General features: G+C 43.6%; 1 protein-coding gene across 2 annotated transcripts in view; it reads right to left on the bottom strand.

Annotated features, from left to right (window-relative positions):
• The window catches only part of LOC137352076 (multiple epidermal growth factor-like domains protein 6), a 392916-nt gene that overhangs the window by 314928 nt on the left and 52522 nt on the right, over window positions 1-25466 (bottom strand). For both annotated transcript variants that reach the window (XM_068017149.1, XM_068017148.1), the window contains exon 4: window positions 15002-15106. In XM_068017149.1, the coding sequence (XP_067873250.1) occupies window positions 15002-15106 (105 nt within the window). The remainder of the gene's footprint in view (window positions 1-15001; window positions 15107-25466) is intronic.

Genomic DNA, 25466 nt, shown 5'->3' on the forward strand with positions numbered 1-25466 from the left:
CCTTCCTGTGCCAATTGGAGAGGGAGCAGACTCTCTTGTCACCCCACTGGATGATTCTTGACTGTCAGTCAAACAGCCTTTTACCCCATCTCCATTTTTTATAACTAATAAACAAAATTGTTGAAAGAAAATTAAACAAACTGCATAATTTTTCGAATTTCTCTATGACTTTTCTCCTGGGTTTTCTCACAGTAGTGTCCTGGAGATTAAGCTTTAATTTTGGAGACTCCAGGGCAATTGTGGAGAGTTGGTGGCCCTTTGTAGATTAAAAAAACTCCCTCATTTGGAGTGATACCCACTCATTTTGGTTTAAAATGTCATTTATTTATGATGGACTCCTAAAACAAACACAGTTACCTGTATTGAAATGGGCCAGTGATTAGTTTTGCTCTGTTAGACCATAAATCTACCTCGTTGCTATTTCACTTATGCTGACACCATGTCAGAGACGGGTTGGAATGAAAAAGGCCTTACAGCCCATTTGATCCTAGCCTTTCACAACACCAACCACACTGTCTCCCATTACAGCATCTCACTGCTTCTTAAATGACTCTATCTGCCCTTCCCAGCAGCTCGTATTAGCAGCTCGTGCTGACAGTTTAATAAATGTAGTGACAGATTTATTGAGTCTGTTCTTTTTACATTAAATACCATTTCGTGCTGTTTTATTTGCAAAATTCTTGTATTCTTGTCCTGTTTATGAACACCATGATCTTGCGTGTATTCAATGCAATGTGTATTCTAAACACACTCCCAGTAGCTCGCCCTGACTAGACTGGGTTCACTACAGTGACCTCACCCAAGTGACCAATGACAACCCTCTGTGTGAAAGAAATACTTTCCGTCTTCCATCCTAAATTCATCCTTCACACCCCTGATCCTGTCCATTCATGTTTTGCAGCCCTGGCACAGCTGAAAGTATCATTCTGGGTTTACTTCGAAGGGTTAAGTTTGGGAGTTTAGTTCTCACACGCAAGTATGAAAATAAGGGCTCTGAGGCAGTGGGAATCAAACAGTGAGAACACTTAACGTTCCACAAATTCTTGCTTCAGTCAGTTCAACGTTTCGATCCCTGTACAACAGCTGTGTCCCTTTAGATTACATGAATTACATCTTCTGTCAACCACCCCCCCCCCCACAATCCTTCCCCAACCAAGAGACAAATAACCCCATGAAAACATTTCCCTTCCACAATTACTAATACATTCCTAACATCATTAGGAGTCTAATGTTAATCGCCTTGGATTCTTGGAGCCTTTGCTGTCATCATCTTTGATGGAATGTGATCTTTCAGATGGGTCTGTCCTTCTGACCAGAAAGAGTTGCGTAAAAGTTAAAGGCTTCCCTGCCCAATAGAGACAACTTACCCAAAGGAGGTGGAGAAGTAAAGGGACCTGTTGCCTCCCACCTTTCAAGTGTTATGTAGGCAACCTATGACCTGGAGGCTGGTTACATCCAGACCATCCTCACTTGAAATACCTGTGCTCTAGCCATCCCCAATTCAGGGTCTCCCCAACACCACTGACACCAATCCAACATTCACCGGTGAAGGGATGAGGAAGTCATGAAAGATTTGTCACTTTTTCTTGGATGGAGTCTGTCTGTCCATGCATTGTATTCTGCCTCAGGGCAGGTCCTAAGTCAAGTCTCACACACTAAATCCTTGAGTCATAGACTAGAGAGAGTAGCTGAGATGATTTCTCATTGCCACACAGTTTTTAATATTCATGGTACCTTTTCCTAGGTAGACTGTGGATAAGGCTAAAGAACCCCAGCTACCCCTTACGTTGGGGGGGGGGGGGGGGGAAACAACCTGTACCCACTGAATGCAAGAACCCCTGCTTGAAGCTACTATAGTGTGCAAAGCTGTTGCTCTGGTCTCTGCTCGCCAGGGCTGTCGGGAGTGGAATTCAAACCCGTCGCCTTCTCGCAGAGGCGGGAATGCTATTACTAAGCTAAAGGTTCACTCTGTGCTTTTTTTAATTCGTTCATGAGATATGGGCATCACTGGCAAGGCCAGCATTTGTTGCCCATCCCTAATTCTCTTGAGAAGATGGTGCTGTCTTCTTGAACCACTGCAGTCCATGTGGTGTAGGTACAGCCACAGTTGCTATTAAGTTACAAACATGTAGTCCTTAAACACAAAGCTTCTGCTATGCACGGTATTTGTATACATGAGTACAGGCACGTTTGTAAGTGATTGCATACTTACATGGGTCAGTCAATATTTCCAAAAAAAACTTGTTCAGTTTTATCCATCTGCCAGCTTGTTAGTTTCTATTGGGTGTGTGAAATGATCATTTATTTGTTCATATTACAGTCTCCCTATCTCACTATGAGCATGTTAATGTCAGTGCAAGTCTATGTTACTGCCCTTCACTTTTAGTGTCTGTCTGACTGTACATAGTTATGTTACTTCCTGTCTGTATATCTCTTCTAAAGAGCTAGCACAGGCATGCTGGGCTAAATGGCCTCCTTTTGTGCTGTGTAATTCTATGATATGTGTCTGTCAGTCGGTCCATATGTTAACACCCATCTGTACGTATTCTGATGAAAGGTCATGGACCTGAAACATTAACTTTGTATAGATGCTGCCTGACATGCTGAGTATTTCAAGCATTTTCTGCTTTCATTCCATCTGTACATGCGTCTGTCTGTCTGTGCGTATGTAATGGTGTCTGTGCTTGTCTGTATGTGTCTGTACGTATTTGGTGTCTGCTATCTGTGTTTGTATTGGTGTTTGACTGCGTCAGTATGAGCGGCAGGATTTTCCCACGGGCTTTGAGACCCCGACATTGGGACCAAATGGGAGTCCCGAGCCCACACTTGCCGGAAGCCAGACCGGGGAAGCTGTTTTCTGGACGTGGCCTCCTAATTGGCCGCCTCTGCTGTCCTATTAAGGACAGTGGGCGGGCTCCCAACGCTGCTGGCCCAATCACAGCCCCACCAGGAGAGGTGGGCGTTGCTGAGGCAGGTCTGAGAACATGAGGGCGCCTGAAGGTGGAGGCACCTTCGGAGGCATAAATTTAAACTAAAAATTCAGAGGGGTCAAGCAAGCAGGCCCCTCAAAGCAGAAGGGAAATCCCCCTGGTAGCAGCCTTTGGGCCGCAAGTGCGGCCTTTGATGCCAGCAGCCCCTTTTCTGAGGGATGGAGCGCCCAGCCCCATTGGCCCCCAACCTTCTGCAGGGATACCGCTTCTATGGAGCTGACAGTCTCTGCGTGCAGCAGGGGGGAGGGCCACTAGGAAGGCCCTCAATCGTCCCTAATTGAGGCCTTAAAAATGCAAATTGGCTGTTGACCTCCATTCAGCAGGAGCCGAGCTGTTTCGCAGGCCACCCCGGGAAACTTCCCCAGCGGCGAGAATACGTTAGGGAGCCGCATCAACGCAGCTCCCTGTTATTTTCCCGGCCACCCCTCCCCCACCTCCAAGTCCACCACCATGAGCCAGGAAAAGTCAGCCCTCTCTGTGTATATTGGGGTCTGTCTATGTCTGTATGTATGTGTGTATGAGTATCTGTACATCTGTGCAGTATTCTGAGTTTAATCAGGCTGTTCTATTTCTTGTAATGAACGAAAGGATGCTGTACAATGAATTAAACCCTGAAGAAATAAAGCAAAGTGGTTGCCAGATAAAATCTATTGTTTTTTGGTTAAATGGGAAGGGTAGATGTGGCCTGTGAGAAATTATACTTCAAAGTAGACTGTTAAAGAAGTACAGAATGTTCAGTTACACAATAAGGACTAGTCAGTCCATTAAAGAATCTGAGAACATCAGGAAGTTACCAGGACTGGCTGTTTTGTATCTTCACTTCCATCTCCCCATATCCTGTTGAATTGGGAATTCCCCTTTGAAAAACACCAGGTGAGTCAGCATTACTGACCTGCACAGTTGAGATTACTATTCAGCATAGAGCAGGAATCAAACCAAGGACTTTCCTGCATTATTCTTCACTCACTATGTGGCACAATTTCACCTAGAGACTGGTTGTATTACTGCCCTAACTCCAGTAAAGTTTCAAGATCTGTTTTATCAGCTCTTCTTAGTGGGTAGCTGACGTGCTACAGAGAACTAGAGAGCAAAAGACACAGGTTCAATCCCCAATCTGTGTTGAATTAGCCAATCACAGTCAAGCTACATTTGGCCTCAGCAGCACTGGTTTAGGGAGGTGGAAAAATCAGGCAGACATCCCACTCCTGATCGCTCAATAGTAATTCCTCAGTCCCCAGATAACGGACATGTTAAACTAAGGGTTAAATTTACGAGTTACTGCTCTTGGCAAGAGAGCTTCACAGGACGGGGATGCAGACGAGAAAGGTCAGCCTGCCCGATATGTGGCCCACACAGGTTTTTGTCCATAAAATGGCTCTGCATCCAAATTCCTGAAACATACTCTCATTTGCCTGGAGCTATAACACTTAGAATGTAGGTGGATCAGTAGGTAGCCCACTTGCCTCTGAGTCAGAAGGTTGAGGGTTCACATTCTACTCTAGAGACCTGAGCACAAAATCCAGGCTGACACTCCAGTGCAGTACTGAGGGAGTGCTGCATCATCCGCGGTACCATCTTTCAGATGAGATGTTAAACTGAGGCCCTGCCTGCTCTCTCAGGCAGAGATAAAAGATGCCATGGCACTATTTTGAAGAAGAGCAGGGGAGCTCAGCCTGGTATCCTGGCCAATATTTATCCCTCAACCAACATAATTTAAATGGTCACTAACACATTGCTTGTGGGGCCTTGTCATGCGCAAATTAACTGCTGCGTTTCCTACACCAGAACAGTGATTACACTTCAGAAAGTGCTTCATTGGCTGTGAAGTGCTTTGGAATGTCCTATGGTAATCTTTGGCCTCCTTGTCTCGAGAGACAATGGGTAAGCGCCTGGAGGTGGTCAGTGGTTTGTGGAGCAGCACCTGGAGTGGCTATAAAGGCCAATATTAGGTAATGAAAGGTGCTATATAAATGTAAGACTTCCTTTTTCTTATTAATATCTGTTCACTATCCTCACTCCTGATGAGTCAATGACCATCAATCAAGCATGACATCTTAAATTTAAGATATTTTCTTCACAATCTGTCTCAATTTCTGACCTTGGACCTTAAAATAAAAAAACAGTTTCTGTGCAGAAGTCGTCCAGTCTCCAACTCCAGAAACCTCCCTGCCTTCTCCAAAGAAGTTTCTAAAACAGGTCTGGAGCCCCCACCTCCTCCTCCCTGCAACAGCCTGTGCTACAGTTATTACTGAGGCATTTTGACAACTACCCATTCTGACCACAGGCAGCTATTGCACCATTAACCCTACCATAGCACATCGCACCTCAATGAAGGGAAATGATGACTTGCAATCTCTCCTTTGATTCATATCGCTGCATGGGGCTGACAGGCTGTGCAACAGGAAGATGTTTCCCAGGTGAAATCAGTGCAGTTTTGGCATCAAAATTGGTCATCACCAACATGAATGAAAAAGGAAATTGGGCAGGTTGTAAATAAACTGCTGATTTGCTACAAGTCAATTACACATTACCATCGAAGACCAATTTCACCCTTTTTGGCTTGGAGTCAGAGAGATTGGGATAGCCAGAGGAATGAACAAAAGGAGGCACAGACACAGAAAATGTGACAGAGAGATAGACTATCAGAGAGAGACTGAGAGAGCAGACAGACAGGAAGGGATAGATAAAGAGGCAGATAAAGAGAGAGGGGAACTTAAATGTCATAAAAATGTGTCCTTCCGTTACTTGGGTTTGATATCAACCCAATTAAACTGACACATGAACTTTCTGTCTCAGCAAAAGACAAAAGAAGTTTGCCAAATACTCTTTTTACCTTGGCTCAGTGGGTAGCACTCCCACCACTCACTGAGAAAGTTGTGAGTTTGAGCCCCCCTCCGGAGTATTAAGCACATAATCTAAGCTGACGTTTCAGTGCAATACTGAGAGAGTGCTGCAATGTTGTCAGATAAGACATTATACTGAAACCTATATCTGCCTATTTAGGTGGATATAAAAGGTCCCATAGCACTATTTAAAGAGTAGTTAATTATTTTGGTTTCTTGACCAACATTCCTCCATTGACCGACATATCATAAACAGGTTAATTGATTTCATTGTTATTTGTGGGATCTTACTGTGCACAAAATGACTGCTCTATCTGCTTACATAACAGTAGTCATTGTACTTCAAAACAATTAATTATATGTGAAGCATATTGAGATATTTCAGAGTGATGTGACAAGGAGCCATATAACTGACAGTCTTTCTTCTGTTTTACTCAGAGTGCTATTCAACAGCAATAATTTGCATTTATACAACAACTTTAACGTTAAGAGGCATGAGGAAAGGTGGATGCTAATTGGATGCCAATTCAAAGAAGTAGGAGTAACCAAAATGCTTTTCCAAGAGGTGATTCTCAAAGATCATCTTAGTTGGGGCACATTGGGAGGTCAGTGGTTGAATAGCGGGATTACATAGTTGTTGAGGTTTACTGAATATCAACTTTTAACTAACCCATGGACCTCTACCATCTAGAAAGACAAGGGCAGCAGATGAATGGGAACATCACCACCTGCAAATTCCCCTCCAAGCCACATACCATCCTGACTTCAAACTATATCACCGTTCCTTCACTGTTGCTGGGTCAAAATCCTGGAACTCCCTTCCTAACAGCACTGTGGGTGTACCTACACCCTAGGACTGCAGCGGTTCAAGAAGGAAACTTACCACCACTTTGTCAAGGGTAATTAGGGATGGGCAATAAATGCTGGCCTAGCCAGCAACACCCACATCCCCCAAACGAATAAATAAAAAAAACAATGTTAGGTGGTACAGTTAGGTATATAGTTGTTGAATCAAAAAAACCAATAGGACCATGAGACAAGTCCTGTTAGAAATGTAATCATCTGAATAGGACCACACAGATAGAGGTACTGGCCATATCTCTGTTTTTTTCAGCAACTGCAGCACTGTGGTGGAATTATTTTACATAATTAGTGAGATACTTTGCTGATGGGATCAAGGCTCTTGGGGTAGGACAGCACCAAGGCTGAAATGAATAGAAGAGCAGATGAGGTAAATCAAGAAGTAGTAGTTAGGCAATACTATAGTTGGATCCTAACTCTCACAAAGTCCTGTTCGCATCACTCTTGCTTGCTGATTTACATTGGCTCCCAGTTGAACAAATCCTTGATTTTACAATTATCATCCATGCTTTCAAATACCTCCATGGCCTCACCCATCCCCTGTCTCTGTAATCTCCTCCAGCCCTACAACCCTTTGATATATGAGCACTCCTCCAATTTTCATTGCTCCACCATTGGTGGCCGTGCCTTCAGCTGCTGAGGCCCTAGTCTCTAGAATTCTCTCCTTAAACCTCTCCGTCTCATTACCACTCTTTCCTCCTTTAAGACACTCCTTAAAAACTACCACTTAGACCAAGCTTTTGTTCATTTGTTTTACTATCTTCTTATGTAGCTCAGTGTCAAATTTTGTCTGGTAATGCTACTGTGCAATGCCTTAGAATGTTTTCTTTCTTTAAAGGCACTGTATAAATATAAATTGTTGTTATTGTTGAAGGCAATGCAGGAGATAGCAACATTTCAGAGAGTATAAACACAGAGGGAGCTGGCAGTCTGCCCAAACACATCTGTTCTCACGTATTAGTTGGCAGCACCAAGCTTGGCTTTCAAAAGCCAGTAAAGCATAGAAGCAAAAAGGAAGAAAGACACAGGTGAAGAATCTCTGGAAAGGAATGTGTTTGAGTGGGGGATTGGAAGGTGAGCCTTGATTTCAACACAGCGAAGGTGTAGTGAGGAGGAGAAACTGTTTCCACTGGCCGGAGGGCTGGTAACCAGAGGACACAAATTTAAGATAATTGGCAAAAGAACCAGGGCAGAAGAGGAGAATTTTTTAACGCAGTGAGTTGGCATGATCTGGAATGCACTGCCTGAAAGGGCGGTGGAATCATATTCAATAGTAACCTCCAAAAGGGTATTGGATATATACTTGAAAAGGAAAAATTTGCAGGGCTATGGGACAGAGCACAGGGGAGTGAGACAAATTGGATAGATCTTTCAGAGAACTGGCACAGACACAAAGGGCCGAATGGTCTTGTCTGTGCTGTATCATTCTATGAACAGATGCCTCATGAGAAATGGCCTGAAGGGATGACAGACCCTTGGCTTTGAGTTTGAGTTGGTGATTCTCTCTGTACAATGGAGGGTGCTGGGGCTCTCCGACATCTGTTCAGTGGAGATAATGAAAGACAGCTGGATATACCAGAGTTCAGGACATTGCTGTTGAGGCCTGCCTGTAAGTTAATTATATAGCCACAGGGAGCAGGGGCTTCAAGCAGAGCTTTAAGAAAGGGGACTCCAAAGCACGAGTCTGAGCTTTCTCGATATAATGCCCCAGTCACACCAATAATCACAAAACAGAGAGGTTCAAATTTCTCACACATTCCAGATGCCAGTGAAGATGCAAAACCATGGCTGGAGAGAGTGAACTGGATCCTTACAAAAGCTAAGCGCTCCTGAATTCTGAGAGTCCAATTTAGAATTCTTTTATGTTGTTTCCCAATTCTGTTTAATTATTGACACACCGCAATGATGTCACTGTGCAAAGGTCAATGCTGCAGTCTCACCGACCCGTGCATATGACCACAAGTGTGAGCAGTGACTGAGTTCATGGTTTGAGGCCAATTAAAGGTGAATTGGTTAATGTCGGTTGGCCACCACTCAGATTGCCCATTACAGAAAGGTATAAACTTCTCCCCCCAGTTCTTTTGCCAATTATCTTAAATAAGCACATGGTATTTATTTCAGCCTATCTCTTCTTTGAATGGAAAGTGTTAAAATAATGGTGCAGTGCCTATATAGAATCTGTTTAAAAAAGTGAAAAGTACTGAAATACATTCTCCTTCCTGCATCCTCAATGTGGTGAAAATTAAGAGGGTAATTTTAACCTAACCAGCCAGTGGGAAATGGATGGGATTGGGTTGAATGCCGGTTTTACACCCTCCTGATTTTACTCTTATCGAAGTCACAGGAGAGTAAAATCAGGCGGGTGTAAAATCAGATGGGGTGTAAAACCAGCATCTGACTCCATTCCGTCCATTTCCTGCCGGGCTGGTTAGGTTAGAATTAGCCCCAAAGACTCATCTCCTACTCTGACTTATTCATTGTCAATGGCCTTTAAGCTGTTGAACTTCTCACCTCCTTCAAACCACCCTCACCCAACTTACAGTCTGCAGACCATGATGAAAGTTTTGGATGAGCCTAAGTTTATGTAGGGTGAAACATGGGAGGCTGACTATGAGAACATTGGAAAGGTCGTTGTTAGAGGGTCTGGGAGTAGACATCCATCGTTGACTCTCCAATCTTAGAAAAGTGAGCAATGGGGGAGGGAAGAGACCGAGAAAAAAATAACGGAGGATTATTAGCCTTTGAACTTGAGTATTTACACTGAAGAAATCAAGGTGGTTTAATCTCATTGCACTGGGCTATGGGGCACTCCTCTTGTGAAGGACACAATGTAAAGGCTTTACAAGTGCATAGTCCAAGCCCTTTCATTTGGAGCTATTGAACCAGGCTCTTACCTAGCTCCTGGAGCACAAACCTGATAATTTGTAGCATGATTATCCCCTCCAAACATGTGCTTTACTATGCACAATAGCTTGAAGCAATCGGCAACAAGTTCAAAGAGTAGGACAGTGGGATTTTCAGACTGGTCGATAATTTTGAGACTAAGGGATACATTCACATTGCGTCTTTAGGAGAAGGGAGTCTCACTCCTTCCTTTCTTGTGAGAAGCCTCTGACTGGAGCAATCACTTGATCCCTCAGCTGGGAGCAATGCCGGGATTATGAATAAAGAAATTGCAAATACTGGGTATAAAATTCAGCTTTACAATTTTGCTGTGACTACTAATACTGTAGTGTAGGGGTTATGTTAATGGACTAATAATCGAGGGAAGCTGAGTTCAAATCTCACCAGGGTAGTTTGAGAATTTTAATTCAGTTCAATACAGTAGAGGAAATTGTTAAACTTGTATCAAACCTTGGGTATGCCATATTTGGAGTACGGTGTACAATTCTGGCTGCCATATTGCAAAAAGGATACAGAAGCACTGGAGAGGATGCAAGAAAGTTTTACAAGGATGGTACCAGAAATGTGAGGTTATATCTATCAGGAAAGGATGAATAGCTGGGTCTCTTTTCTCTTGAAAAAAGACTGAGGGGTGACCTAATAAAGTTTATACAGCAGGATACTTAGACAATTGTAATGAGATCAGACACAGCCAGCATGGTTTTGCAAAAGGGAAATCATGTTTAACTAATTTATTAGAGTTCTTCAAGGAAGTAGCAAACAAGGTGGATAAAGGGAAACCTGTAGCTGTGGTGTACTTGGATTTCCAAAAGGCATTTGATAAGGTGTCACATCAAAGGTTACTACACAAGATAAGAGCACATGGTGTGGGGGGAACATATAGCATGGATAAAGGACTGGTTAGCTAACAGGAAGCAGAGAGTAGGGATAAATGGGTCTTTTTCGGGTTGGCAAGCTGTAACTAGTGGAGTGCCACAGGGATCAGTTTTGGGGTCTCAACTGTTTATAATTTATATCAATGACTTGGATGAAGGGACCGAATGTATGGTAGCTAAATTTGCTGATGACACCAAGATAGGAAGGAAAGTAAGTTGTCAAGAGGAGGTAAAGAGTTTACAAAAGGATATAGATAGGTTAAGTGAGTGGGCAAAGATTTGGCAGATGGAGTATAATGTGGGAAAATATGAACTTCACTTTGGCAGTGATAGGAAAACCCGAGATGCCAAATGGGACTTACTAATTTCATTGGTTGGAAACTTACCTTAGGCTTTTAATGGGAAAAATCATACAAGTTAACTTTTTAAAAACGAGCAGCCAAGATGGCCACTGCAATTTACATTTGAAACACCAGGAGATTGGACTGGAGACAAAGAGTCTTAACAAGAAGCTCAGCCAGAACAATGCTTTGGCTAACTGAGTAGATTAGCCAGATGATTCTCATTAGCGAGCCATTCAAAGTCATCCTGAGGCATTCATAAGTGGAGACGTCCCTCCAGTGCACACTGGCAACCCCACCTAAGAGGAATTTTGGGTTTTAGACTTTGGACCTCATTTAAAACAAAGGGATTGAAAGAACTATGTAAGTGCTTGCTCATCTCTGAAGAAACTGGAAGTTTTGTAACACAGACAGCAGACAGGCAGTAAATGAGTATACAGCAACGAAGTAGGTGGCTGCTCCCCTGTCTCTCTCCCCAGAAAATATCAAATAAAGAACCGGCCTCAACTGGGGATCCTCCAAGCCCACAGACCGCTACAGCCAGCAACCAGGAACCAGGGGAAGAGAATCAACTACCAATTCTGCCTTCAGGAAAACTCTGAGCAAAGCAAGCCAACCAAAGTGCACTTTGACCAGAGAGGACTTCAAGAATACAGCTTCAGCCGAGGACTACTGGATTTACAGACTGCATTTAAATTCCATTTATTCTGGACTGTAATCCAACCACCAAATCTGGTTCCCACTGTAATCTATTTGTGTGTGTGTGATTCTTGTGTGAATGTGTGCATGAATGTGTAACGTATTTCTAGTATTTATTAATCGGGTTAGAGTGTTAAGTATAATAAACTTACCTCTTTCTTGTTTAAACTCAAGAAAACCTGTCCAATTGGTTCTTCTGCAATCACATTAGAGGAACAAGGTAAAACACTCACTGAGGTGGTAAGCACAACCACTATTTTTAAAAAGGAATAAACCCTGTTGTGGTCAAACAAGAGAAAGGGCGAAAGGGAAGCCTGAGACCCCCTCCTCACTTGGCCATAACAGCAGAAAGAATAGAAAAGCTGCATTCTATTTAAATGTAGACAGATTGCAGAACCCTGTGGTACAGAGGGATCTGGTTGCCCTGGTACATGAATCACAAAATGTTAGTATGCAGGTACAGCAAGTGATTAGGAAGGCAAATGGAATGTTGGCGTTTATTGCAACGGGGAAATCAAATATAAAAGTAGGGACGTTTTACTGCAGCTGTACAGGACCTTGGTGAGATCACATCTGGAGTACTGTGTACAGTTTTGGTCTCCTTATTTGAAAAATGGATATAATTGCATTAGAAGCAGTTCAGAGAAGGTTCACTTGACTAATTGCAGGGATGAAGGGCTTATCTTATGAAGAAAGGTTGAACAGGTTGAGCCTATATCCATTGGAGTTTAGAAGAATGAGAGGTGATCTTATTGAAACATATAAGTTCCTGTGGGGACTTGATAGAGTGAATACCAGGAGGATGTAATTCTATGTAAATTTCCAAATAAAATGATCTGGAAATAAAAATCAGTAAAAGTGACCACGTAGCTGTCAGATTGTCATAACAATTCCAACTGGTTCACTAATATCCTTTAGGGAAGGAAACCTGCCATCTAGTCTATATGTGACTCCAGTCCTACACACCAACATGGTTAACTCTTAACTGCCCTCTGAGGTGGCCGAGCAAGCCACTCAATTGTATCAAAACCTCATTTGGTTCAAAAAGGCCCACCACCTCAGGGCTACAAGGCATGGGCAATAAGTGGCAGCCTTACCAGCGATGCCCACATTCCAAGAATGAATAAAATAACAGCTCTTTCTTCCTTTGTGCTGCTCATATTTAGTAGGATCTTTGAATGCAGGAGCCTTGCCAAATGCTCTCCAAGCAGCAGTGTGTACTCAAAACTGTTACACAGTTAAGGAGCTTACACTGGTCAATAACAGTTATTATGCGTTAAAAATAACAGGGTTCAACACAGAAGGACACCTTTTAGGAGTAGAGGGTCAATGCTTTCAATTTAATAGGGGCCCAATTACAGTTGCAGTTTGGATAAGGAATCAGGTCAGTGATCTGATATCGCACTCCAGATATGAAAGTTATAGTGTGCCTTATGTTACCAGTCGGTTTAGATATAGTGCCTTATGTTACCATTGGGTTTAGTTACAGTGTTTCTTATGTTACTGGCATATTTAGTTATAGTGTGCCTTGTACTGATATTAGCTTTACTGTTGCACCAAATTCTCTGTTACTTCTCCAGAAGAGATTGGTCTGCTGACTGCCACTGAATTCTTTATGATTCCTACTGCACGGTTGGGGTCTAATTCTCAGGAAATGGCTGCAGTCCTCAGGGAGAGGGGGCAGTGCTAATCACTCCTCTTTTGTTTCACTGTCTATAGCAAATTGCTTCTGGTGAAGGGGCAATGATGTTAATGTTATACTGGGGCTATTTTGTTTCCTAGGACAGGCAGTGCCATGGCAACAGAATGGGTGACTCACTATAGGCTGAGCATACTTTCTCCTGGGCTCGGCCTGGACAGGCTCAGAGGATGCTGGACTTAGTGGGGATATAAGTAAAGCTTTTAAAAGGTGGCAGGACTACATACAGTCCAGTTTAGTTTAGTTTTAGTTTAGAGATACAGCACTGAAACAGGCCCTTCGGCCCACCGAGTCTGTGCCGACCATCAACCACCCATTTACACTAATCCTACACTAATCCCATATTCTTACCACATCCCCACCTGTCCCTATATTTCCCTACCACCTACCTATACTAGGGGCAATTTATAATGGCCAATTTACCTACCAACCTGCAAGTCTTTTGGCTTGTGGGAGGAAACCGGAGCACCCGGAGAAAACCCACGCAGACACAGGGAGAACTTGCAAACTCCACACAGGCAGTACCCAGAATTGAACCCGGGTCACTGGAGCTGTAAGGCTGCGGTGCTAACCACTGCGCCACTGTGCCGCCCAAAGTTAGATCAGTTGTTTGAAATGAATAGGGATGACAGGATAGAGGTCATGACTATAAGTCCTTGGCAAGGAGTTAGGTTGGATCACTCAGGGGCACTGCAGATAATAGTAGTGTCCTATGGATATTCAGGCTCAGATCAGCCAATCCACCACAGGCTATGGATTGAACCCGCGACCTTCCTGCTCTGTGTGGCTCAGACACAGTAACTTCAGCCTAGAGTCATGGGGAGCCATCAAGTATGAATTAACATCAAAGCTCACACTGCACCTCCAACATCCCCATTCCCCGTCTTATCACAGGTGATGCTCCACTCACAGCACATCAGAGCAATTCTGACCCCCACTCCCTTCCAATTCTCATACTACATGCTTTGAGCTTACTTCGGTCCTGGAGCATCTACAACAGAAGGATATGCCTGCTGGAGCAGCTGAAAGACCCCCAAACTGAAACCACATACAGCATTCTGGGAAGGCCAACTGTGAAAGAAACCTAAGTGCCATATTCAAATAGCCCTGTCCACGAGAAAACCAAGGAAAAATGAACACAGCTTTCCCTTCCCCAGCAAGAAAATTATAAGCTATACATGAGACGTAACAGAGAAACAATCCATGGATGAGTGGGGGAGTCCAGAACATAGGGTCATAACCTTATGATTAGAGCTATGCCATTTCGGGGTGATGTCAAGAAGCACCTCTTCACACAAAGGGAATTGGAAGTCTCAAACTCTCTCCCTCAAAAAGCTGTTGAGGCTGGGGATCAATTGAAATTTGAAAAACTGAGATTGATAGATTTTTGCTGAGGGTTATAGAACCAAGGCAGGCAAGTGAAGTTAAGATGCAGGTCAGCCATGATCTAACTGAATGGGGGAACAGGCTACAGAGGCTGACTGGCCAAATTCTGTTCCTATTCTCTTATTTTGATGCTCCTTAGACTAGCAGCTCACAATCCAGAGATGAAGATTACTGAGTTGATTGAAACAGTCAAGTAATTGCGTGGAATATTATCCATCTCTTACAGTGGGATGAGAGTTTTCCACTGGTTCAAAGTTTTCACCTTGGTTTAAAATTCCGAGGCACAGTCTTCTGTAAATTCTCCCCCCTCCTTACTCCCCGAACCCTTGCAACATAAAATTGTTACACCAAAAGTAGAAATCCAACGTGTGAAATGGAACAGGCACGTTAAAGGGCTACTCACCGTATTGGCAACGGGGTCCTTGGAATCCCTGTGGGCAGTGACACAGCTGCGACATTCCCTCAATGCACTTACCACCATTAAAGCACACGTCATAACTGCAAATGGCTGTAACACAGAGAGAAACACCTCCCATTAGGCAAAAACAGCAAATATGGACAGCATCCACTTTGATTTGCAACCTAGACTTGACCAAAGCAACCTAGTTTTTGTCAAATACCTGTATGTTCCCCATAGGCCAGTTACAATTTCTACACTTGGGTCAAAAATTCACCATCAGTTCTACTCCGCAGTGGATTTATCTCACCCTATTGTAACCCTGCCTCATCTCTTTTGCTCCTTCTCAGCTGTACTCCTAATTGTCTCTGGTGTCTGCGCTTGCTGCCTTCCTCCTGACAGCTCTCTCATCTCCTCTTACCTCTGTCCTGAGTTCTGTTAGTCTCCTTTCTTGTCCCATTCCTATTTACCTACCCAGTTTTCCACATTCCAACCCCTCCCTTAGATCAGATTTGCCGTTAACAACCAATTGCCAGTACCCTGGAAATGTCTATTGCTATAGCTCCTTGTAAATAAAATAACTGCAGCACTGAACAAGTTTAATTTATTATTTTAGTTTTTTTAAACAGACTTTTGCTTACTGAGTAACTTGGATGATGAGCCAAAACGCAAAGTGCACCTCAAGTATGAATAGTCAAGGCTCACAATGCACCTCAAGTGTGAAGGATCAAGACCCACAGTGCGCCTCACGTGAGAAAAGTCAAGGCCCACAATGCACCACCAGGACTAATGGCTAAAGCACACAGTCCAATACCAGAGTGAAGGATCAAGGCCCACACTTCTAGACATCATCAAGTTTGGAAAGAATAGAAGAGATGGACTAAATTACAAAAAGCAGGTCTTTATGAAGGGGGAATTGGAGGCATTTATCAGAAAGTTAAGTTTGCCCAGTGATTCATCATGGCTAACCATGAATCTTCTGGAATTTGTTTGATTGGCATAGGGAACTGGGGAAGAATTTCCTAGTTTTTCCTGAAATAGGTCACAGGGTTTTTTACCTTTTTTTTTGCCTCCCCCAGAAGTTTGTATTGTTAGCAGTTGGGGAAGTGGGTGCAAGAGTTAACAACATCTTGCAAGGAAATGGTTAATTCTTCATATTAACTTTAGGTTTTACAATAAAAACAACTTGTATTCATATAGCACCTTTAACATAATAAAACATCCCAAGGTGCATCTCAGGAGCATTATAAAGCAAAAAGTGAGTTTCTGTTAGCAATACTCAGTTAGTAAAAGGGATTCCAGCCAGATAGTCTTTTATCTGATAAGAAGAGGCCACAAAATTATTTGTGTTCGCTCAGCCTTGAAAAGCACAATTTATGGGCATTATTCTTGTTAAAACTGAAGTCCATCTAATTGAATGAGGTAATACTTTGAAACATGTAGTGGATTCTTACGTTGGCAGAGTGAAAGAAAGGTATAAAAAGAGTGGTGTTATAATAGGTTCTTCAGAACTTGACAAGGTTTGGACCAGCTGACCCCCTCGAGTTCGAAACCTGTGACGCAGGAAATTCTCTGGTAAGTCGTTTTACCATATCTGAAGAATATGAGTAATTATTATTAGTAATAGTTGTCATTGCATATGAGTAGTTATTGGTAAAAATACTAATCATTGTATGCTTACTTCCTATGTAAGCCAATAAATGCCTTTGAATCCTTTCACCTTGTGGAACAACACAAATCATAAGAGCAGGCATCCATTCCCCAACAGTCTTAGAGATAGTGTAAACTAAAGCCTGGCTACCCAACTGAACCCAACCAAACCCAACTACATGCGTCGGGTTCGGGTGGGATTGGGTCTATATTCTGTGTCCAGCATTCAGGCTGGGGTTAGGTCGGGTTCGGGTTGACTGTAGTTGGTTTTGTTTTGTATTGCTTTCTTTTTAATCTATGTTTTGACGTGATTTTTCTCCTGTATTAATAACATGTTTGATATTTTCGGGTTGGGTCGGCATGAAAAAAAATTGAAGGACTCGGGCCTGGGTTAGATTCTGGTTGGCTGTGGTCGGGTCAGGCCCAGTCGGGTTTTAATTTTATACCCGAGCCAAGCTTTAGTGTAAACATGGAGGTTGCTGGCAATGTGCCTTCATACATCTGTTCTCATGTACCAAGCTTGGCTTTCAAAAGCCAACAGACTGTAGGTGCAAAAAGGAACAATGACACAGGTGAGGAGCTCAGAAGTTTTGAGTCCCTGGGAAAGAATGTGTTTGAGTGCAGGATTATAGGGCGAGACTTGATTTCAACAAAGTGAAGATGTAGTGAGGATGAGAAACTGTTTCCACTTGTGGGAGGCTTGGTAACCAGAGGACACAGATTTAAGATAATTGATACAAGAACTGGGTAAGTTGTGGGGTGGGTGAAGATGAGAATTTTTTTTATGCACCGAGTTGGTATAATCTGGAATGTACTGCTTGAAAGGGTGGAAAAAGACTCGAAAGTAACTTTCTCAAGGGAACTGGATATATAACTAGGAAAGGAAAATTGTGAAGGGCTGTGGGGAAACAGCAGTGAAATGGGACTAATTTGAGAGCTCTTTCAAAGTGCCGGCACAGGCATGATGGGCCGAATGGCCTCCTCTGTGCTGTATGATTCTATGTGTAAGATAGGCAGAGTTGCAGCCTAGGATGAACAAGAGGGAAAAATCAGGCTGGTCACCATAGTGTTGGAGACTTAAGGTGAGAAAGAGGGAAGCTTTGGAAAACCTTCCTCATAAACAGCACCTTCCTTTTAGGGAAAAAAATAATCATTTCAAAACAGTGATGTTTCCAATTACAGTCCAATCTGCTCTGGCCAAAACATCTCCCATTATATCAAAGACTGCTCGTATTTTTCTCACTTCAGAACCCTTGTGCCCTCACTGCGTTTATCTGATTGAATCACTGTCAATAAATCACTTGGTAGAACTTTGGCTGTTTTTAGCAGCTGAACTGCTCCATCTCCACATTACAAGGTCAATTTCCTGACTGTGTTCGGCACAGCTCCTGGAGGAGACTGGTTTTCCCAATAAAACATACAATTTCCACTGAAATAGCAGCACATAGTAAGACAGACTGAAAGCATACACTGCCAAAGGTTACTCCAAATCTTCGGCTTAGAAAACATGAAGACCAAGACAGCACTTCTACAAAGGGAACAGAAATTGAACTCCACTTTGAAACTACAGTTGGTTTTACTTGAGGGTGATAACTGCACCTCTGGAGCAAAGGAACATCACAGTCCCATCAAACATTCCCAGGTCAATTACAATATGGGTTAGATACAGAATAAAGCCTCCACTACATTATCCCATCAAATTTTCCCAGCGCAGGTACAGCACAGGTTAGATACAGACTTAAGCTCGCTCTACACTGTCCCATCAAACACCTCCTCCAAACGTACAGCAGCACGGGTTAGATACAGTAACGCTCTCTCTACACTGGCCCATCAAATACTGCCAGGGCAGATGCAGTACGGGTTAGATACACAGTAAAGCTCACTCTACACTGTCCCATTCTGGTCCCAACTGAGAGCATCTAACTCAGATCAGGGATCTAAGCCAGGGCTTTCCCAGTCTGTACTAACTTACTGGGTTAATAAGGTTTCTAAATTTCAAAGCAACCTGTTGCTTTTCCATTTGTATTTTTAGCCTGCTCTCTAACACTGATGGAAAGGGAAGGGGTCATTTTCTGACTTTGAGCTCCAGGCAGCTCTCCCTGGCAGCACAGAGTCGGAAAGTTATCTCAAATTGTATTACAATGATGGTATAACTTGTGGAGCTGCTCAATCCTCTCATTGAGACAGGTAGCATGCAGCTCACTATCAATCAGAGTCCTGCTGTACAGAATTGGAGCAGATTTCAAAGGCAGCTCAATGCACAAGACACATTCCTGAATGGGATGGCAGTCACGCTGTTGAGTATTAAATCTGAAGCAGATGGTAATCAGTCAGTTACCATCTTCGTGTGGCAACTGAGCCTCTAAGTAGAAATAAATCAACTTTTATACCACACATTAAGGTCGCTCACTTGCCCTGCATATTTCAGCTGGACAAGTATATTGCACAGGCACACCATATGCCTTGTACAAAGGTGGAATATAACCACAGACATAAATAGACACATAAGCACACAAATAAATGCACACACACAAATGCAGACCTGCATATGCATGCACATGCACACACATGCATAAACACAGTCTTGCGCAGACATGCACACATGCAGAGACACACACAGAGCCAAACAGTGCTTATATTTTAAATTTAAACCTAAATTGCATAAATTTGGCTTGTATTCCCTTGCGTATAGAAGAATGAGGGGGTTTAAAATGTTAAAGGAATTCCATAGGACAGGTACAGAGAAATTATTTCCTCTCAGAAGGGATTTAAGAACAAGGGAACATAATCTTAAAATTAGAGCTAGGCCATTCAGGAACACAATCAGGAAGCACTTTTTCACACAAAGGATAGTGGAACTCTGGAATTCTCTCATCCAAAATGATGGGATGCTGGGACAATTGGAGCTTTCAAGACTGAGATTGATAGCATTTTGTTGGGTAAGAGCATCCAAAGATAGAGAAAAAATTGGGTAAATGGATTTGAGGTGCAGAGTACCAATGATCTAATTGAATGGTGGTTCAGATTCGAGGTGCTGAATGGCTTCCTCCCTGGTCTTCACTACTGAGGATACAAGTAACATCCCAGTATTAGCTGTAAGTCAGGAAATGGAAGGAAGGGAGGAACTCAAGAAAATTACAATCACCAGGGAAGTAGTACTGAACAAATTGTTGGAGCTACGGGCTGACAAGTCCCTGGGTCCTGATGGACTTCTTAGGGTCTTAAAAGAAGTGGCTAGTGAGATAGTAGTTGAGTTAGTTTTAATTTTCCAAAATTCCCTAGATTTGGGGAAGGTTCTGTTAGATTGGAAAATAATGAATGTAACTTCTTTATTCAAAAAGGGAGGGAGACAGAAAGCAGGAAACTACAGGCCAGTTAGCGTAACATTTGTCTTAGGGAAAAGGATAGAAGCTATTATTAAAGATCGTATAGCAGGGCATTTAGAAAAATTCAAGGTAATCAGGCAGAGTCAACATGGTTTTGTGAAAGGGAAATCATGTTTAACCATTTATTGGAGTTCTGAGGGAGTTACATGTGCTGTGGATAAAGGGGAACCAGTGGAGGTATTGTACTTAGATTTCCAAAAGGCCATTTGATAAGGTGCCACATCAAAGGTTATTGCAGAAAATAAAAGATCATGGTGTAGGGGTAACATATTGGTATGGATAGAAGATTGGCTAAATAACAGAAAACAGAGAGCAGGCAAATGGGTCATTTTCTGGTTGGCAAGATGTGACAAGTGGTGTGCCCCAGGGATCTGTGCTGGGGCCTCAACTTTTTACAATTTATATAAATGACTTAGATGAAGGGACCGAAGGTATGGTTGCTAAATTTGCTGATGACACAAAGATAGGTAGGAAAGTAACTTGTGAAGAGGACATAAGGGGGCTACAAAGGGATATAGATAAAGTGAGTGGGCAAAGACCTGGCAAATGGAGTATAATGTGGGAAAGTGGGAAATTGTCCACTTTGGCAGGAAGAATAAAAAAGAAGTATATTATCTAAATGGTGAGAGATTGCAGAGCTCTGAGATGCAGAGGGATCTGGGTGTCCTAGTGCACGAATCACAAAAGGTTAGTATGCAGGTACAGCACATAATTAGGAAAGCTAATAGAATGTTATCGCAAGGGGAATTGAATACAAAAGTCGGGAGGTTGTGCTTCAGCTATACAGGGCATTGGTGAGACCACATCTGGAGCACTGTGTACAGTACTGGTCTCCTTATTTAAGGATGTAATTGCGTTGGAGGCGGTAGAGAGGTTTACTAGATTAATACCTGGAATGGGCGGGCTGTTCTCTGAGGAAAGATTGGACAGGCTAGGCTTGTATCCACTGGAATTTAGAAGAGTAAGAGGCGACTTGATTGAAACATATAAGATCCTGAGGGGCCTTGACAGGGTGGATGTGGAAAGGATGTTTCCCCTTGTGGGAGAATCTAGAACTAGGGGTCACTGTTTAAAAATAAAGGGTCGCCCATTTAATACGGAGATGAGGAGAATTTTTTTTTCTCAGTCATGAATCTTTGGAATTCTCTTCCTCAAAAAGCAGTGGAAACAGAGTCTTTGAATATTTTTAAGGCTGAGGTAGATAGATTCTTGATAAGCAAGGGGGTGGAAGGTTATCGGGATAGGTGGAAATGTGGAGTATTCAGTTCAGCCATGAACTTATTGAATGGCCGAGTGACCTATTCCTGCTCCTAATTCATATGTTCGTATGTTCCTAATGTTTAATGTGAATCCCACAGTCCTAGAGAGCCTCTGACATAAGAGGGCCCCAACAGAGCTCAAGCTGACTGGGCCACAGATAAAACATCTTGGAAAAATTAAAATGGGCCTCACCATAGGTTCAAGCACAAGGGATGGATGTATCTCACCAAAAGTATTTTGACATGGGTTAGTATTCCCTCAACCCTGCTCTTCAAGAAGCAAAATACTGTAGATGCTGGAAATCTGAAACAAAACTAAAAAATGCTGGAGACGCTCAACTGGTCAGACAGCTTCTATGGAGAAAACAGACAAGTTAGCATCTCATCCAAAGTATTCTGACGAAGGGTCCAAACCTGAAACATTAACTCCTCTGTTTCTCTCTCCACAGTTGCTACCTGACCTGTTGAGCATTACCAGCATTCTTTTCTGATTTTCTTCCTGCTCTTCAAGCCCTCTGCCAGCACCCAGGACCTGCTACCCACCCAGCCGATGAAACTCAATGTTACTGCTTGTGCTAGTCTACCCGACTGTAAAATAGAAAACTCGCAAATCGGCATCCATTATAAACAAGTGACCATGTCTCTTGTGCTATGTCTGGATATATAGAATCATGATGGAACCAATAGTCACTTTTCTCCCACTCTACCCCTATCCCTGCCCTGCCCTTCCCCTGTCCTAGAGGACCTGCTACAGACCCAGCCAATAAAAATGAAAGACACGTCAGCAGAAACCAAATAGAAACATTTCCTGCACCAAATGGGACAAACAGGAAGGAATGGATGCATATATAATATACAAATTTCAATTTACTTTTTTGCTATTTGCTGGTCTGATAGAAAGCAACCAGGAGAATGCTCATCAAACACACAACAAAAAAATATTGTTTGTATCGAACACTGGCTGTGGGTTAAAGGTCACTGCAACAACAGTATTACCATCTGAGGTCTGTGTCTACAACCACCATTGAAGTCCCAAAGGAGAAAAACTAAAACTTTCGCAACCTAAAGGAATACAGTGAACTCTCCTGGTTTCAGCTCAGTGGGTAGCATTCTTCTCTGAGTCAAAGGTTGTGGGTTCAAGTCATACTCCAGAGACTTAAGCACATAATCTGATCCAATACTGAGGGAGTGCTGCACTGTTCAAGGTGTTATCTTTCAGGTGAGACATAAAGCTGAGATCCTGTCTGCCCTCACAGATCCTGTAAAACATCTGCAGCAGTATTTGAAGAACAGCAGAGTTGTCCTGGCCAATATTTATCTCTTTATAAACAGATTATCTGGTCATCATCTCATTGCTGAATGAGGGAACTTGCTGTCTACAAAATGGCTGTCACACTTCCTACATTACAACAGAGACTACACTTCAAAAGTCTAAATGACCAAATAATCTGTGATGTTGGTTGAGTGATAAATATTAGCCAGGACACAGGGGAGGACTCCCCTGCCTTTTGAAATAGTATCATGGGATCTTTTACATCCACCTGAGAGGGTAAACAGGCCTCGGTTTAACATTTCATCCAAAAGACATCTCTTGTTCCTTTCTTTTTCTTTTGGGCCTCCTTATCTCGAGAGACAATGGATACGCGCCTGGAGGTGGTCAGTGGTTTGTGAAGCAGCGCCTGGAGTGGCTATAAAGGCCAATTCTGGAGTAACAGGCTCTTCCACAGGTGCTGCAGAGAAATTTGTTTGTTGGGGCTGTTGCACAGTTGGCTCTCCCCTTGCGCCTCTGTCTTTTTTCCTGCCAACTACTAAGTCTCTTCGACTCGCCACAATTTAGCCCTGTCTTTATGGCTGCCCACCACCTCTGGCGAATGCTGGCAACTGACTCCCACGACTTGTGATCAATGTCACACGATTTCATGTCGCGTTTGCAGACGTCTTTATAACGGAGACATGGACGGCCGGTGGGTCTGATACCAGTGGCGAGCTCGCTGTACAATGTGTCTTTGGGGATCCTGCCATCTTCCATGCGGCTCACATGGCCAAGCCATCTCAAGCGCCGCTGACTCAGTAGTGTGTATAAGCTGGGGATGTTGGCCGCTTCAAGGACTTCTGTGTTGGAGATATAGTCCTGCCACCTGATGCCAAGTATTCTCCGAAGGCAGCGAAGATGGAATGAATTGAGACGTCGCTCTTGGCTGGCATACGTTGTCCAGGCCTCGCTGCCGTAGAGCAAGGTACTGAGGACACAGGCCTGATACACTCGGACTTTTGTGTTCCGTGTCAGTGCGCCATTTTCCCACACTCTCTTGGCCAGTCTGAACATAGCAGTGGAAGCCTTACCCATGCGCTTGTTGATTTCTGCATCTAGAGACAGGTTACTGGTGATAGTTGAGCCTAGGTAGGTGAACTCTTGAACCACTTCCAGAGCGTGGTCGCCAATATTGATGGATGGAGCATTTCTGACATCCTGCCCCATGATGTTCGTTTTCTTGAGGCTGATGGTTAGGCCAAATTCATTGCAGGCAGACGCAAACCTGTCGATGAGACTCTGCAGGCATTCTTCAGTGTGAGATGTTAAAGCAGCATCGTCAGCAAAGAGGAGTTCTCTGATGAGGACTTTCCGTACTTTGGACTTCGCTCTTAGACGGGCAAGGTTGAACAACCTGCCCCCTGATCTTGTGTGGAGGAAAATTCCTTCTTCAGAGGATTTGAACGCATGTGAAAGCAGCAGGGAGAAGAAAATCCCAAAAAGTGTGGGTGCGAGAACACAGCCCTGTTTCACACCACTCAGGATAGGAAAGGGCTCTGATGAGGAGCCACCATGTTGAATTGTGCCTTTCATATTGTCATGGAATGAGGTGATGATACTTAGTAGCTTTGGTGGACATCCGATCTTTTCTAGTAGTCTGAAGAGACCACGTCTGCTGACGAGGTCAAAGGCTTTGGTGAGATCAATGAAAGCAATGTAGAGGGGCATCTGCTGTTCACGGCATTTCTCCTGTATCTGACGAAGGGAGAACAGCATGTCAATAGTCGATCTCTCTGCACGAAAGCCACACTGTGCCTCAGGGTAGACGCGCTCGGCCAGCTTCTGGAGCCTGTTCAGAGCGACTCGAGCAAAGACTTTCCCCACTATGCTGAGCAGGGAGATTCCACGGTAGTTGTTGCAGTCACCGCGGTCACCTTTGTTTTTATAGAGGGTGATGATGTTGGCATCGCGCATGTCCTGGGGTACTGCTCCCTCGTCCCAGCACAGGCATAGCAGTTCATGTAGTGCTGAGAGTATAGCAGGCTTGGCGCTCTTGATTATTTCAGGGGTAATGCTGTCCTTCCCAGGGGCTTTTCCGCTGGCTAGGGAATCAATGGCATCACTGAGTTCCGATTTGGTTGGCTGTATGTCCAGCTCATCCATGACTGGTAGAGGCTGGGCTGCACTGAGGGCAGTCTCAGTGACAGCATTCTCCCTGGAGTACAGTTCTAGGTAGTGCTCAACCCAGCGGTCCATCTGTTTGCGTTGGTCAGTGATTATGTCCCCCGATTTAGATTTGAGGGGGGTGATCTTCTTGATGGTTGGCCCAAGAGCTCTCTTCATGCCATCATACATTCCTCTGATGTTTCCGGTGTCTGAGGCCAGCTGAATATGACTGCATAGGTGTTGCCAGTCGTCGTTTGCGCAACGCCTAGCTGTTCTTTGTGCAGTACTTCTGGCTGCTTTAAGTGCTGCGGATGTTAAATCGCTGGGGGCTTTCTTGTAGTTCAAAAGTGCAATGCGCTTAGCGGCTATGACAGGTTCCAGCTCTTCATTATGAGATTGAAACCAGTCTGCATTTCTCTTCGCACTTTTGCCGTAGGTGGTCAAAGCTGACTCATAGATGGCGTCTCTGATGTGGGCCCACTTGGTCTCAGCATCCCCTGTGGGAGTGTTTTGAAGGGCTGTTACAAGTGAATTTAGAAATTTTTGTAACAGCTGTGGGTGAGAAATTCTGCTCGTGTTGATGCGCGGGTGGCCCTTCTGCTTGGAATGATGCAACTTCTTTGGTCTGAGTCTAACCTTGCTGCACACCAGGGAGTGGTCGGTGTCGCAGTCCGCACTGTGGAAGCTGCGTGTGATTTGAACACTGTTTAAGGCGGCTCGCCTTGTGACAATGAGGTCTAGCTGGTGCCAACGACGTG

The sequence above is a fragment of the Heterodontus francisci genome, chromosome 37 (assembly GCF_036365525.1).
Source record: "Heterodontus francisci isolate sHetFra1 chromosome 37, sHetFra1.hap1, whole genome shotgun sequence".
Lineage (NCBI taxonomy): Eukaryota > Metazoa > Chordata > Chondrichthyes > Heterodontiformes > Heterodontidae > Heterodontus > Heterodontus francisci.